The sequence below is a fragment of the Micromys minutus genome (assembly GCF_963924665.1).
Source record: "Micromys minutus genome assembly, chromosome: 8".
Taxonomy (NCBI): Eukaryota; Metazoa; Chordata; class Mammalia; order Rodentia; family Muridae; genus Micromys; species Micromys minutus.
Genome location: NC_137977.1, coordinates 38614838 through 38630241, shown reverse-complemented (window position 1 = coordinate 38630241; position 15404 = coordinate 38614838). Strand labels below are relative to the sequence as shown.

The following is a 15404-nucleotide window of genomic DNA, read 5'->3' as shown; positions in this document are numbered from 1 at the left end:
CTTCCCAGACCCTGTGTAGGATGTGAACAGCTGCTCTATTAAACATCTCTCTGCAGTTGCAGATTATCCTCCTACTCAGTCTCCTGGCCACACCTACTGCCTTCTTTGTGCTAAACCCAGAGGCTTCTTTTCTCTCACAACACCTTTGTTTAAATTGGAAGATGAATTAAAAATCTGCTGAACGCTTTATTGAATTCCAATATTTGACATCAGTAATTTGATTTTACAATGTGAAGTCAATCCTCCTTATTAGACACAAGAGAAAACAAGAAGCCAGATAAAAGGTCTACTTGAAGGGGCCTCTGAGCGCTGCCTTGCCCTGCTAGCTCTCTGGTATACAGTGGGGATGAAAGAATTCTTGATACTTAAAGTGTGAATTGGCTGGTTCCTTTAAGACAAAAAGAAATTTAAGGGGGGGGGGTAGTCGAATTTACTCACTTTTCAACGTAGCAAGCTTTGTTCCCTGTAAATTTTCACTTTGGTTATTAAAATATTCACTGTAGGAAACAGATTTGTAACCCATTTCTCATATTACCTACAGCCAGAAAAACAAAATTTGATATCCTGGGGTTTATTCGCTGAGGGCGCTTCCCATAAAAGTGGGGTGAGTATGCATTGGGAAATCTGTCTGGTTAACTCCTTTATGGATAAGCGTTAGTCACAACCTCCCCCATCCCAACGCACACAGTTTGGCCCCCATCGCTCTCCCCACCTCCTGCTTCCCGCCTCTCCAGGGCTGGTGACCTAATAGCATTTTTCTTCATGCATATTTTGGCTTGGGCCCATGGCCTGGCTGCCTTCGTCTGTCTGAGTCTTTTGAAATTCCTGCATGTTCGGCCCAGATTAAGTCGAGTGTGTCTCAGGATGTGTGTTCCGTTTTGTTCTTTCCCCTTAACTCTCCCTGTGCAACGTGTCTGGGGAGGAGGGGAGGGGGCGGGAGACGGAAGGAGGGGCAGAGTGGAGGAGCTGTCCGCCTTGCACGTTTCCAATCGCATTACGTGAACAAATAGCGGAGGGGCAGCGGGGCCAGAACGGCTTGTGTAACTGCAAACTTGTCAGAAAGTTTAAAATCTCTCCTCCTTCTTCTACTCCAGACACAGTGCGCTCTCCTGGACCGTCGTGCGCCGCTCCCTGTCGCCTTCAGGACTGGGAAAGAGGAGAGGAGGACGGTGCCACGTCCGACGGCCGCCTGGACTGGGGGCAGGGTCTGCCGTTCGCCTTTGGCACGACTCCCTGCGACCCATCCCCGCGCCTCGCCCTCCTCCTCCCTGCTCGAAGAGGTCTCCCTCCTTCGCGGGATCTGAGTCCCCTCTTCATTTTTCTCCTAGCTACGTCCTCCCCCCAGAAGGGACGAGCCAGGGAGCATCATGCGTTTCGCCTGGACCGTGCTCCTTCTGGGGCCCCTGCAGTTCTGTCCCCTTCTCCGCTGCGCCCCGCAGGTCCCGCGTGAGCCGCCCGCCGCCCCGGGTGCCTGGCGCCAGACAATCCAATGGGAGAACAACGGGCAGGTGTTCAGTCTGCTGAGCCTGGGGGCGCAGTACCAGCCTCAGCGACGCCGCGACCCCAGCGCCACTGTCCCAAGACCCGACGGCGACGCAGCCTCACAGCCGCGCACGCCCATCCTGCTGCTGCGTGACAACCGCACCGCCTCTGCCCGTGCGAGGACGCCAAGCCCGTCTGGGGTCGCCGCGGGTCGCCCCCGACCCGCCGCCCGCCACCGGTTCCAGGCTGGTTTCTCGCCGTCGGGGGCTCGGGATGGAGCCTCGCGGCGCGCGGCGAACCGGACTGCGTCGTCACAGCCTCCGCAGCTCAGTAATCTGAGGCCACCCAACCACGTAGATCGCATGGTGGGCGACGACCCCTACAATCCCTACAAGTACTCCGACGACAACCCCTATTATAACTACTATGACACGTACGAGAGACCCCGGCCCGGGAGCAGGTACCGACCTGGATATGGCACCGGTTACTTCCAGTACGGTAAGCACCCCTAGGTCCACGGTAGGTACCAGCCACCCTGGCCGAAGGTCAGTACTGTCTAGACGTGGCGGTCTGGGCGCGGCGGCGGGATCCGGTCCCGCAGACTCAACAACCCCCTCCCCTCCCCCCAATCCTGTCCAGCCAGTTCTGGAATCTGATGGAAACCATGCTCCTGGCCCCAGCAGCTTCCTTTTCCCTTTCCTTCCTAGCCCCAACTTTCCCTGTTCTTCTACCCACTCAGCCCCACCCTGCAGACTTGGCCGGTGAAAGGTGACAAACAGGGTCTGGGAGTCAGAGGTCATCCATCAGCTTGTCTTATCTTTAGGTCTCCCGGACCTGGTGCCGGACCCTTACTACATCCAGGCATCCACGTACGTACAAAAGATGTCTATGTACAACCTGAGATGCGCCGCGGAAGAAAACTGCCTGGCCAGGTATGGTTTTCCACCGCCCAGTTCCAGGTTTTGATCCTGGGATCACTCCTCACTCCGGTTGCCTAGTTTTGACTGTTTTTTGGTGCAGACAAGGGCTCGGAAGTGGGACAAGGGCTGGGAAGTAGGACGTGACCTCCTGGGCATGCTGACTTGGAGAGGGAATTAATTTGGAATGTTTTTATGGGTACCGCCTCAATGAGAGTCGCAAATAGGAGGAGGGGGAAGAAAATCTTTATTCTGGAGAATATTCTGGGTATTCTGGGTCTCAGGTCTTGCCCAAAATACCTATTGGGCATTAGTGCCAACTATCTCCAATAATGTTATAGAAAACAGAAGTTCAACAACCAACAAGACGGTGTGTGTCTGGGAGGGGGGTTGTATCAGGGTGGGGGGTGAAGGAAGCACTTATTATTCTCTAATGGTCTAGGGGTGTATTCGTCACGGTGTTTCCCCCCTCCCCCAACTATTGGTAAAGAGCACATTCCACATTTCTTTCAGGCCGTGATTAACTGGGTTGTTTTGGTACAAGACCACAGGCAAGAGTTTTGTTTTCTGTCAGTCCTAAAATAAAATAGCTATTCTGGTCTTGGAATGCTCCGAGTCTGCCGCTGCCCACCAGCAGAGGGAGCACAAGATGTTTGCGTGATTCTGGTAGTACGCTAAGGAAAATGGGTCACTAACAGACCTATAAAAAAGATAGGCATGGTACAGGATGTTTATGTGAACCTTCCATGTTGACTTTTTACAACCGTCGGGCTAAGGGAAAAAAATTCAAGCTCGTTTGCGTTCCTTACGGCATGATCCACATCACGTAATGCTGAGGGATATTAAGAAGCGCCCTCAGTTTGGTAGTAGTCAGGTATAAAGCTAGGTGTCTAATTATAGTATTTTATATCATAGACTTTATATCATAGACATATCAAGTAATTAATGGACACCTATGGATCTTTTTTTGGCATGGAATCATTATTATAGCAATTTGACAGTTTTTAGATGCAGAGTCTCTTCTCTATAATCTTTTTAGTATAAATCTTAATCTCAATTTAGATAGTCGCTATGTGTTTATTCCTCCAAAACTGGACAGGAGCTCGGGATCTGCTCCTTGAGTTGAGAGGCTAGTTGGGGAAGGAGATGCCAGGACCATGTGGTGGGGAGCGGTTCTTTCTATTTTGTTTTTCACCCATGTTCAGTGAACTAATGTTTCCTTCCTACACATGTTCAGTTCAGCATATAGGGCGGATGTCAGAGACTATGACCACAGGGTACTGTTACGATTTCCTCAAAGAGTGAAAAACCAAGGGACTTCTGATTTCCTACCAAGCCGCCCTCGGTATTCCTGGGAATGGCACAGCTGCCACCAGTAAGTGAATGGGCCTCTTCTGGGATGCTCTTAAATTTTTCAGATGACTAGTCATACACATCTTACGGTGTTAAACTGTAAGACAGCCCCCTCGCCCCTAAATCCCGTTATCTCTTCAATTGGAAATTGTAAGTCATGCTCATTAAAACGACTGAAGGCTTAATGAAGAAAATGGCCACCAATAGAATTCACTCTTACATTAAAGTGTCTGCCATAGGGAAGATCGTGTGCAGCTGGTTACATTTGATAAAAGCATGGCATCTTTAACCTAAAGGATGTACAGACCATCCTCAATGAAAGATACACTTCAGGACCCAATTCACTTCTATCTTTTGAAAGGCCCACGTCAGCCCCAGAGTGGTTGCCCTGCCCTTTCTAAATGTAATGCCTTTGATTTTTTAATTACATGTGGTTATGCCATCATTTGCCTAGGTAATGTGCTCAAGTAGTTGATGCCAGGAAATCATGATGTGTGGTCTCCCACTTACAGAAATTCAAACTGGTTCTCATGGTGGCTCCTCCCCCACAGGAGAAGAGGAAGAGCTCAGAGCTTTCTATTTAAGGCATAGAGAAGAGTGGGCTCTAGCTGAAGCATTCCCATATTAAAATAGAAAGATTTTATTTTGAAATAAAAGTTTGTGCTTAAACAATAGCGATAGAAGATTTTGCTGTTGCTTCCCCTTTGCATTTCTAAAGAGATTTCATGAATGTCTCAACTCTAGTTTTTAGCATCTCACAGCAAGCCCTCCAGGGTATACAGTTCTTGTTTGAACTCTTCACCATATCAATAGCCACAGTGGCAGCCAGAGAAATACCCTAGAAACTGCACAGGTCACAGGCACAGTCAATCAACTGTCTGTATTTAATGTTCAAACATAAAACCTGCACAAAGGAACAGATACCATTGTATCTTTACCACGTTGTGAAGTTAAAACCTTGAAATGTTCATATAAAAGCATGTGGCATGAATATCTCTTTAAGAAGATAAACCTGGGAGCCAGGCATGGTGGCATATACCTTTAGTTCCAGCCCTTGGGTGGCAGAGGCAGGCAGATCTCTGAGTTCAAGAGTCTACAGGACTGACTAAAAAATATATTCATACAGTTTTATGTAAAAATTATTTTAAAATCTGAAAAAAAGTACTGACAAAAATGTATTGTATAATTTTATGCAAACAATGCTTAAAATCTGTACATTTATCTTTGTTTTGTAAAATAAAGTTGTTAAAAAAAGAGTCTACAGGACAGCTGGAACTACACAGTTTAAAAAGGAAATAAATATACATACATACATATATAATATAGACAGATAGATAGATGTAGATGTAGGGAGATAGAAATAGATGTAGAGAGAGATATGTATATATATGTATGTGTATTTATAGTATATGTATATATGTATACATATTTAGGATGGAAAGTTGGCTCTATAAGAGCACTTGCAGAGGACCCAGATTTGATTACCTGTACCCACATTGAGGTGCACAAATCTCCAGCTCCAAGGAATTAGAAGCCATCTTCTGACTTCCTCTGGCACCAGGCACAAAAATGGTGCTCATACGACTTGTAGACAAAACAGTCACACACATGAAATAAATAAATCTAAAACCAAATTAAAGACAAGAAGATAGACTTACCCTGTTTTAAGTTGTGAGCACAGCACACAACTTAAGGAAGTTATTTAGTGTCCCCGTTCTTTTCTGTGTCACTGATGGCTGTGTGTTTGTTGTGTGGGACATTAGACATTACCACAGCATGGATGAATTCAGTCACTACGACCTGCTTGACGCCAACACACAGAGGAGAGTGGCTGAAGGCCACAAAGCAAGCTTCTGTCTGGAGGACACGTCCTGTGACTATGGGTACCACAGGCGCTTTGCCTGCACTGCTCACACACAGGTAGGCTGTCCCCTGACATAAGGAGCCCACAGACATCTAGAGAAGATGAGGACCAATCCTTTGCTGTTCTCTGTCTTCCTGCTCTTCTTTTTAAAAATATTTTGTTTCCTTTTTATGGTTACTTAATCAACATGGAGAGTAATTTGGAAAAGACAGATGACTGGGTGATGTAGATTGTCTTTAAAGTGTTCCCAGCTGTGCGTGTAACCCCTGCTGGTCATCACGGAAGGTCAATCTGGATCCTTGCTACATAACACAATGAAACATTAACTTTCCAAGTACACAGGAATGACCTACAGCATCTGCCTTCACCCTGTGTTCTTCAGTGGGGTATAAATATGGTTGGCAATGTACATCTGTCTCTCACCTGTGAACCCATTCCGTGATCTGCTTTCATGCTTAATACGGAATAGTGCCTGAAGTTAGAACAGAAAGTTGAAGCCAGTTTCTCAAAGATTTTAAACAGCATCACTTTTAATAATGCAAATAGGAACAGAAAGACACATTTCTTACTCCACACATGTATATTTAAACCTCCAGTGTAATTAATGTCAGATGTCCTTTGGATGGATTTGTTTTTAATAGTGCTGAGTTAAGCACTATTGTATGTCTTAGAATTGGAAAATGTGTGTCAGTTAAAAGCTGTGCCAGTATTTCCATCCAAAACCCTAATTTGTAAAAGGACATTATAATTTTACTCCAGCCCAGTTCTTGGCTAGTAGTTCCTGAATGTACATTACCCAGGGCACAAAGACTTTAGTGGTGATCATCTTGGGAAGCAGATTCCAGGACTGTGGCAGGAAGCTTTTTGGTGACCTACATGTGGTGACCATTCTTTCCTCTGGGTTTAGCTCATCAAAGTGGTTAGAAAGGGAGAAAGTTATATTTAACATAGGTTGGGAAGGGCAGGACATATGCTTTAAGTGAAAAATATAACACACCCATATATTAAGCATGAACACATTGCTTTCTCATTCTGTGATCACCCTGAGAGGACCTAGAGCAAGCATTTCCCCTATTCTTAAAAGGACACTCTCTTTCTCTGTTAGGATAATTGCCTGGGGGATTGATCATCTCTCTCTCTCCCTCTCTCTCTCTCTCTCTCTCTCTCTCTCTCTCTCTGTTAGAATAATTGCCTGGGGGATTGTGCACATATCAGCCACAGAGGCAGGGGCACCCCTATTAACTTGTCTAATCTTACTTCTTTATGTGGTAGCTTTCTTTTCTATCCTTCTCTGTGCATGCCTTAAAAATTCTTCATATGGTCTTGCATTGTAAGTGACTTAAACATTTCTGTTTTTTTTTTAAGTCTTTTGAACAGACCATTTATAGAAAAACACATTAGTTTTGTTATATTAATCATCCTCCTTAAATGTATATAAGAATCTAACTAGGTACAACATATGCATATATTATATAAAACCACATGTTCTAAGATCACAAAATTTGCATGCAAAATATACACACAATTAAAAATAGTTACATCACACTCAGTGACCAGACGTTGCAGACAGGTATGTTTTGATGAAACCAAACAACACATTTAGATAATCTAGAATAAAGTCATATTTTCAATTTATTTTCACATTTGACTTCAAATACACGAAATTTCTACTTGCTTAATGGCCTTGGCAACTTCAGGCATTTGTCTGTTAGTTCAAATAAGCGAAGCTCAAAATCAACATATTCTGCCAACTGGCGAATTGTAAAGTAACAGTGTCAGCCAGCAATTTTTGTTCGTGTTCATGTGGGTGCGCGCGAACACACACACACACACACACACAACACACACACACACACACACACAAATAGTACTTTTAAGACTGTGTGACCTAGGTTGCTGTCACATTCAAGGGCTTAAACTGCCATCCAGGAATTAGGACTATAAATTTAGGCCAACAGGCTACTGTCAGCATCTTCCAAACACTTTCATTACCTGGCAGTGGCATTACCTGTACCCGTCTTCCATGGCTATCTGATCCCGTGCACATACAGTCCTATGTGAGGTAGCAGTGACAGCTGTGGCAGCAGCTACTACTTACTGAGTGCTTAAGGTGCCACAATCAGAAAAGGATGAGGTGGAACCTTAAAGCTCTTCCTTTTGTGTTTCCTACTCGACATGTGAAATGAGCATGAATTATGCTGGGGATCCAGGAGATTAGGGCTCTCTCTCCTGTGGTTCCAGTAATCTCCAATTGTCCTGTCCATGCTGTGCTGTGCTATTGACAGCAAGATTTCTCACCCTTCCCAAATCCAGCTGCAGCCAAACCCACGGCGCTGAAGCACATTGAGATAGATGTTTGGGCTATCTTTGCTGACCAAAATGACCTTAAGCACCAAAGCAAACTCAAGTGACAATTTTAAATGACACTGATGAGTTCAAACGATTGTCACAGACACCTTTAAATCAATTTGGATTACACCAATGAAAATGCAACAGTTAAAAGTTCTCATAAGGAAATGAAAAGATACACATTGTTCTAATAGAAGAAATTTCTGCAGACTCGTGATTGCAAGAAGCAAATGTTCTTGGCATTTTTCTCCAGGCAGCCTTGTGAGATTCCCATTGGCTTGCTGGTGTGAATGTCTTAGCAAATGGACTGATGTGGCTTTAACCAGTTTGGGCATCTATTCAATCTTCTGACTCCACAAAGATCCCACTGGTTACTTGAGAGAGGGAGTGAGATAGCTGAGGAAAGGTACCCTGGACCTTGTTTATATAATCCTGAAAGCAGCTCAGCCATTGCCCAGGCGTTCATTGATCTTAGCATGCCTCACTTCCTCATCTATAAGAAGGAGATGGTAACACACCTGTCTCATGTACTTGTGAGAACTGACTTTATATATTTGAGATGGTCTTGGTTAACAATATATGTTAGCTATTCAAATATGCAATTAGCCTTCACCTATCTGTAAGGTGTTTATATTACATTATTTCAATATGGCACAGAAGAGGAGGAAGGCTATGAAGCTACACGAAACAAAATCCCATGGACATCCAGAACATAGGAAGGTCATTGCAAGGAGTCTCACTGACAGGACACTGGAATCCAATTCCTATGAGACCTTTCTCCCTGGTGTGCTTGCTACTCTTGAATTGTGCTGGGGGTCTATTTTGCTGCTTAAGACTATTTTCCGCTGGTGACTTCACCAGCAGGGCACATTACTTCATGTTATAACCTTGCAGCTTTTGAAAAACTAGATATTATAAGACTGGCTAAGGTGTCTTACATGTTTTTTTTTTTTTTTGTGTGTGTGTGTGTGTGTGTCCAATTCTTGTAGGTACTAACCCAAAGTTTCATTTGCATATAATATCATACAGGCAATCTGGCCATGCCCTATAATTTAATTTAAAACTATTTTCTGATTTCAGGGATTGAGTCCCGGATGTTATGATACCTATGCAGCAGACATAGACTGTCAGTGGATTGACATTACAGATGTGCAGCCTGGAAACTACATTCTAAAGGTAGGGCCTTGGAGTACATGTAATTTACCACTGCGATTCAACACACTTCCTTTCTCTGCCTTCAAATATTAAGTAGCCATGTGCTTGAAAGTAATTAAACACCTTTCGGAACAATTTTTATACAATCCACGGTATGATTTTGTTTTAAAAGAAGAACTTAGGGAAATTTACACAGCTTTCTTTTGTATATGCATAACTACCTGCTTTACTCAGACTCACTTTTTTTTTCTCGATGTAGCTGAGTGCCTGGTTAGTAATTTCACTGTAGCAATGTAGAAATAGGAGGGGATGGCAGTGTACATTCAGCATGAAATCTTCCACACCATGCTATTTTTCTTTTTTAGGTCAGCGTAAACCCCAGCTACCTGGTGCCTGAATCAGACTACAGTAACAATGTTGTACGCTGTGACATTCGTTACACAGGGCACCATGCCTACGCCTCAGGCTGCACCATTTCACCGTGAGTATTATTGGGCAAAGCAAGTGAATTTTTTAAACAAAGTGGTTCATACTTGATTTTAATAAGCAGTATTGATCAAATGGGAATATAAAGTTAATCAAACTTAATTGTTCTTAATAAAATAAATATCCTACTTAATCTATGAGTGAAAAAATAAATGCTCAGAGGACGAAAACCCCTGGAGGATAGTCATATTTGCCTCTTATATTCTGACTTTCACCTCCAAGTTCAGAAGAAAGAGAGATTTCCTCAGCCCATAACTGGAGAGTGCCTTAGAGCCTGTATGAGTCTGGCCTTGAGGGCTCACAAGAACAAAAGCAGAGCTGGGAAAGCATGCTGGGGAAAGAGCACGCACTAGGGGTTAGAGTCAGGGGCAGCTGCAGAGCAGGAGTGAACTGCAGGCAGTGTTGGCAAAGGCGGCTTCCAGTTGGGTTTGTCTGAGGTGGTCCGATCAACAGAACAACTGAAGAGCAAGCTAAGAATTTTGAGTTTCTCTCTGAAGGCAATGAAAAATATGACATTTTTTTGAGCAGGAATGTAGTACATCTGAAGCTGTGAGGACAGTCTGATGGCCATGTGTATGTGTTCTCATGCTGTCATTACTGGCTTCCCTCCCTCCCCCAACTCTAATGACATGTCACTGTTAGTTTAGTACTGGTTGTTTTTTATGTCAGTCAGATATTTGAAACCTTTCTGATGGGATATAAAATCCACCCAATAATTTGGTGTGTCCCATTCATGTAGCCTCTTTTCCCCAGTCTTCCCAGATGTCTTAGGCCCTGTCCATTCTGCAAGGCTATGCCCAGGCTTTCTCCTCACGGAACTTGTTGTGTAGAAATTAAGTTTATTGTCTGCACCCTAATGCATTCTTCCTTATATGACGACCACTGCTCAACATTTCAACATAACAATACCTATTTTGTGGTCTATGTTCCTAACTCTGCCCATTAATGTGTCATTCTGTACCCAGAAGCATGCAGACATGCAGACAGAGAAGGACAAATGCAAGATGGCGCAGAAGTCATGACTATACCTCCTGGCAAATGTGTCATAGAATGGTCCATAGAATGAGCTCACCTGCTTGGCTGCTAGATCCATTAGTCCATTGGATTCTCCTCATTTCAGTTTTATTTTTATTCATTTATTTACTTACTTGTTTAGCCTTTTAAACAGTCAGCCTGTGGACATCAGACATGCACTTCATATTATCAACACATTCCGTCCCTCCGATCACTGGCCAATCATGTTCTAATAGTCATTTTACAAGGTGATAGTTGCTGGGGCAGAGGGAAATTGCTATATCAAGTTTGGAGAAGGCTGAGTAAAATGTTCTTTGTTCTGCTTACTCATGATATTACCCTGGTAATAACCTGTCCCATTGTGTTTTCTTAACCTAGGTATTAGAAAGAAGCCCACTTCCCAAAGGATAAAGCAGTACCTGGTGTTTGAACATATGAAAACCATAGATTAGCTTAAGTAGGAAGGACTTAACACATTTCAAAAGGCAAACGGAAAACAACAGAGGTTTTGTTTGGACTCTTCCACAACCTGGATTTGGAGTGTTTAAATCAGGAGTAGTTTGGCACATTTTAAATATTTACTTATAGTGTTTTATGAAGTAAGGGTGTTTCAATTCTGGGGTGCATGCTGGGCTCTTTCAAAGAACTCTGAATTTCTGCTTTTGAAATGTATAGTGCAAAAGAGAAAATGATACTTTAATGAATGAGCCACAATTTGAACTGATTATTTTTCTAAAGTGCTAAAACCCATGAGACAATGATGATGGGCTTTTATTTGTCTCAAAAAATAGACTGATTTTTTTTTTTTTTTTTTTAAAAAAAGGTGTTCCTATTGTGTAAACAAAAATGAATACACTTGGTGCTGAGGAAGGGTCAAACACCTAACCGTTGTCATGAAATACAGCTCCACAGCAGAGAGATGGTGATTTATGTATTCAGATAGTTACATTCCTATATAAAATTATGTTTACCTTTTAGAATTACTAGATACTTTTCTTTCTGTTAATTGCTTAATTTCATTCTGACTTGAGTCAACTTCTCTTTTGGAATGAATTAGATAATTCCAAATTCCTGTTTGACATTTGTAGATATCCTCCCCACGCTTAGTTTTTCTGTGAGCAGAAATGTCTAATGTGACAATCTTCACATTACCAGTTTTGAGGATTCACAGCACAGGGACATCACTCTGATGACAGGTATGACCAATGGAGAGCTAACATGCCCTGCAGCACATTGTCCTGTGAGCCTGAATTAAGTCACTGTCAACACAGCAATGATACAATGAATCTCTAATATCACAACCATCTTTCAAATACTGTAAAATAAAAATACTGGAATACCTTTTTAGATTTTTTTCCAACTCTTCAATGCATCTGAAATGTTCAGCTATTTAAGGGGACTGTCAATATATATTCAACCCAAATTAGGGAAGCCCAAATCAGTGAAGCACATAGCCCTGCATACTTGAGAGGTTGGCAAACAAGAGGGAAGCAGGTACTTTCTGGAAAGACAAGGACTGTGCACCACAGTGAGACCGCTGTGACCTTACTTCAAACTGTGAAACTGTGTGCAGCAGTAAAATTTGAAGAGTATTAAATTCAGAAGGAGCAGAAAGAAGTCAAGTTAGACTTATGAATTTCTGGTGCTTATGCTGAGGTTTTCTTTTATTTTGCCAGCATGAACATCTCAAGTAAGGTATCTCCTGTGCCAGACTGTGTCAGGCAGACCTTTCTAAGTGAGCTGGAATCCTGCCTTATGAGTCACAGAGCTGTGAGAGCAACAGTTACGAATCATCATACTGTATATTCATGCTGCAGGGCAAGTAAGAAAGGCCAGAGATGGGCAGTCACCGGGGGCGGATAGCGCGGTACACATAATTCTCATCCGCCTGAAAGTACACTTGCCCGTAAGGGAATACAGACAGAACTTTGACTGAGCTGGTATCTGATCGATAGGATTGCTTCTTTGATGCACCTCTTTGCCCTAGCTAGCATTTCAGTTTTAATGCTGTAGAACGATCCTTCCCAATAGTAATCATTCTGATAGAGATATTTTAATATGCGTGCTTTTAAAAGCAAAACAAAAACTACTGTTAGTACGAATACTGAGCCAGACTGGCATAACATAGATTTAACATCTTGTCTTACTAAGATTCTTAACTCTATAAAAATAATACGGTTTTTAGATACATAGGCTAGTAATTTCAATGAGACCGTTATCTTTTAACATTATGTTAGGGACAGTATAAACAAGCACTTACCTGCTGCACATTGGGAAATAAAATGGCTGTCCCCAAGCTTAGTAAGTACGAAAATTAGGCTCAACTTATTTCATTTTTAACTGCTAAAGGTAGGTCTATAGAGTTTGAATTCAAGCACCACTATTTGTCATGGCCATATATTATTTTCCAAAAATTAGGTTAAAAGCTATTAATTATATACATGTATGTATTTCTAATAATTAAAATACCTTTCAAATCCATGGAATGCCTGCCTTTTAAATGTAATTCAGCCTTTTTGTTTGATTTGTTTTTAAGTAGCTGTTTATTTGTAAACATTTCTTCCCTTTCAATGATTTAAAAATACTTCCAATTGACTTTAAATCCTGACTACTTTTGACCCTTGGGCATCTGTTCTCCGTTGAAGTGGTGTAGAATAATGACAGAACAATTCTCAGACCAGTCTAACTGAACTCTAAATTCTTAGAAGTACTAAGTGAGAATGACTTAGTCACCAAGAATTGAAAAGAAGCAGGTCTTTAAAGTAACACCGGCCATGAAGAAATGGAAGACAGTGTAGTTAAGTCTGCTCTTTGCCATCCTAGTAGAATCAGAATATGGAGACCACAGACTCCATCTCCTATGGGACCACCATAGAGCACGCCCAGTTCCTGAAAATATTCTTCTCGTTTTACATAATAATTTAATTACAGTTTCCACTGAGTTCTTCGTAACCAGAGTGTGTTAAAATGCTAACGTTAGATACGTGTGTAAACATACTCCCTGTGTTTCCTAAAGTTCCCTCCTCACTGATCAATCACTAATCGTCAGCAGATTTTATAAAAATACTGAATTCTTAGTCAGGAAATATTTTAGAAGTAATTTTGCTAACAGTATGTTAAGCAATAAAACTACCCACTTTATGTATGTTTTATTTTTTAACTCACATATACAGTATTTTTTTTTTTTTAAAAAATATGGTTTAAATTTTATTCCCAGCTACCCAAAGTCCCAGCCAACTTTGAAAACAGATTTTGTTAGCCTTCAAGTTTAAACGGTGCTGAATTGTCTTAACTTGAATGTAAAAACGGACTGAGGCTTAGCTCATGGGATACAAACATTTAATATGTGACTGCTTTCTACGTACTAGGGGACATGTCATTTGATGTTAAATTGTCTATAATAAAGTTCTGTTTCTTCCAGTTTTTTCCTGAATTGTTATTTGTAAAGTCACTTGTAACTTGTACGATGAGCTTTGATGTTTAATGTCCAGACACAGGCTTTATGGTGCCTTCTCATAGCCTTTTATCATGATAACCGCATGATGTCATAAAAAGTACCTTAAGTAAGCGATTTCAGCATCTCACATGGTTGTTGCTGTTGCCTACAAAAAATAAACTGAACTTCATTTTTGATTAAAACATTATAGCCATGTATATGGTTGATATTCTTGTTTAAGTGCCTTCTTCCAGTAAATTTTACTTTTGAAATTATAACTACATACTTTTCCCTTTCCCTTTCTACCCTCCAACCCAGCTCTCGCCTTCTCTTAAATTCATGTTTTTTCTTTAGTTATTGTTAGTTTTATACACACACACACACACACACACACTCCTAAATACATAAATAAAACCCTCTCAGTCCATACGATGTCACCTGTATGTACATAATCAGGAAACTGACCATTGGCTGACCGGTTCAGAAGCGTGCTCCTATGGAAGACCCCGCTGCTCTTTCTCAGCTTCTAGACTCCACAAGTTTTCCTTCCACGTTTGCACCTTCATTGCTGTCAACATTTTTCAGGTCTTGCTTCAGTAGCCGTGTTGATAAAACTTAATATCAATTTGGTCTGACGTCTCTGACATAGGAGACACAGTCTTAAAGAAAGCTCCCCATTCCTCTGGCTCTGAAAGTCTTCTCAGTCTCTATCCCACAGTGATTCCTGAGCCGTAGGTAGACTGTTTTGTAGGTTTATCAGTTGTGACTAGGAACCACAAGATCTCTTGCTCTCTACGTTCAGTCAGTTGTAGTTTTCTGCAATGATCTTCATCTGATGCAAAGAAAAGTTTTCTCTTTTTATGGGCAAGAACTATATTTAGCTATGAGTATAAGGATAAATTTTTAGCATGTAGTTAAAAATGTGGTGGTTTGGTAAAATGACAGATATGATTCTTCAAGACCCATAACTTTACTAGTACCAAGTAGTTAGCTAGATTTCCAGTGCCAGAGTGTTTTCCTTCTTGTTGCACGGGAGCTGATGGTTATTGCCATCAGCTTAGTAACCTTAAGGTTATAGTGCCATGATGGTTGTTGTAGTTCATCGCTGTGATAGCTCGGTAGTGTGGGTCTCCCTTGGAAGCTTGCATGGTGCTTTCTGTTCTGTAAAAGCTAGTTCTCAACGAAGAATCTTCAGGTTAATTCCAAGTCTCTAAAGAGTCGAGGAAGCCACATAAGGAAAGTTTGTAGGTATGAAAGGTTGGCCTATGAGGTTTAACACTAAGCACAAGTTCAAGAAAGTAATGGTGTATAAGAGGTCACACTTGTATAGCTCACCCAAGCTAACTAA

The 15404-nt window shown here is 41.9% G+C and overlaps 1 protein-coding gene across 3 annotated transcripts; it reads left to right on the top strand.

Annotated features, from left to right (window-relative positions):
* Positions 1-847: 847 nt before the first annotated feature.
* On the top strand, positions 848-14241 carry LOX (lysyl oxidase; the record flags this gene model as incomplete). 3 transcript variants are annotated; one of them, XM_080919979.1, is made up of 8 exons in its annotated part: positions 848-866; positions 1095-1980; positions 2306-2414; positions 3637-3774; positions 5516-5672; positions 9046-9141; positions 9486-9601; positions 10999-14241. In XM_080919979.1, exons 2-8 carry the CDS (start codon positions 1368-1370, stop codon positions 11003-11005), a joined length of 1236 nt encoding a protein of 411 aa, XP_080776105.1. In that variant the 5' UTR covers positions 848-866; positions 1095-1367. The 3 variants fall into 3 exon arrangements, with proteins under 3 accessions (XP_080776105.1, XP_080776104.1, XP_080776106.1); XM_080919978.1 differs by lacking the exon at positions 848-866 and having other exon boundaries at positions 1015-1980; XM_080919980.1 differs by lacking the exons at positions 848-866; positions 10999-14241 and having other exon boundaries at positions 1015-1980; positions 9486-9605.
* Between the last annotated feature and the right edge of the window lie 1163 nt (positions 14242-15404).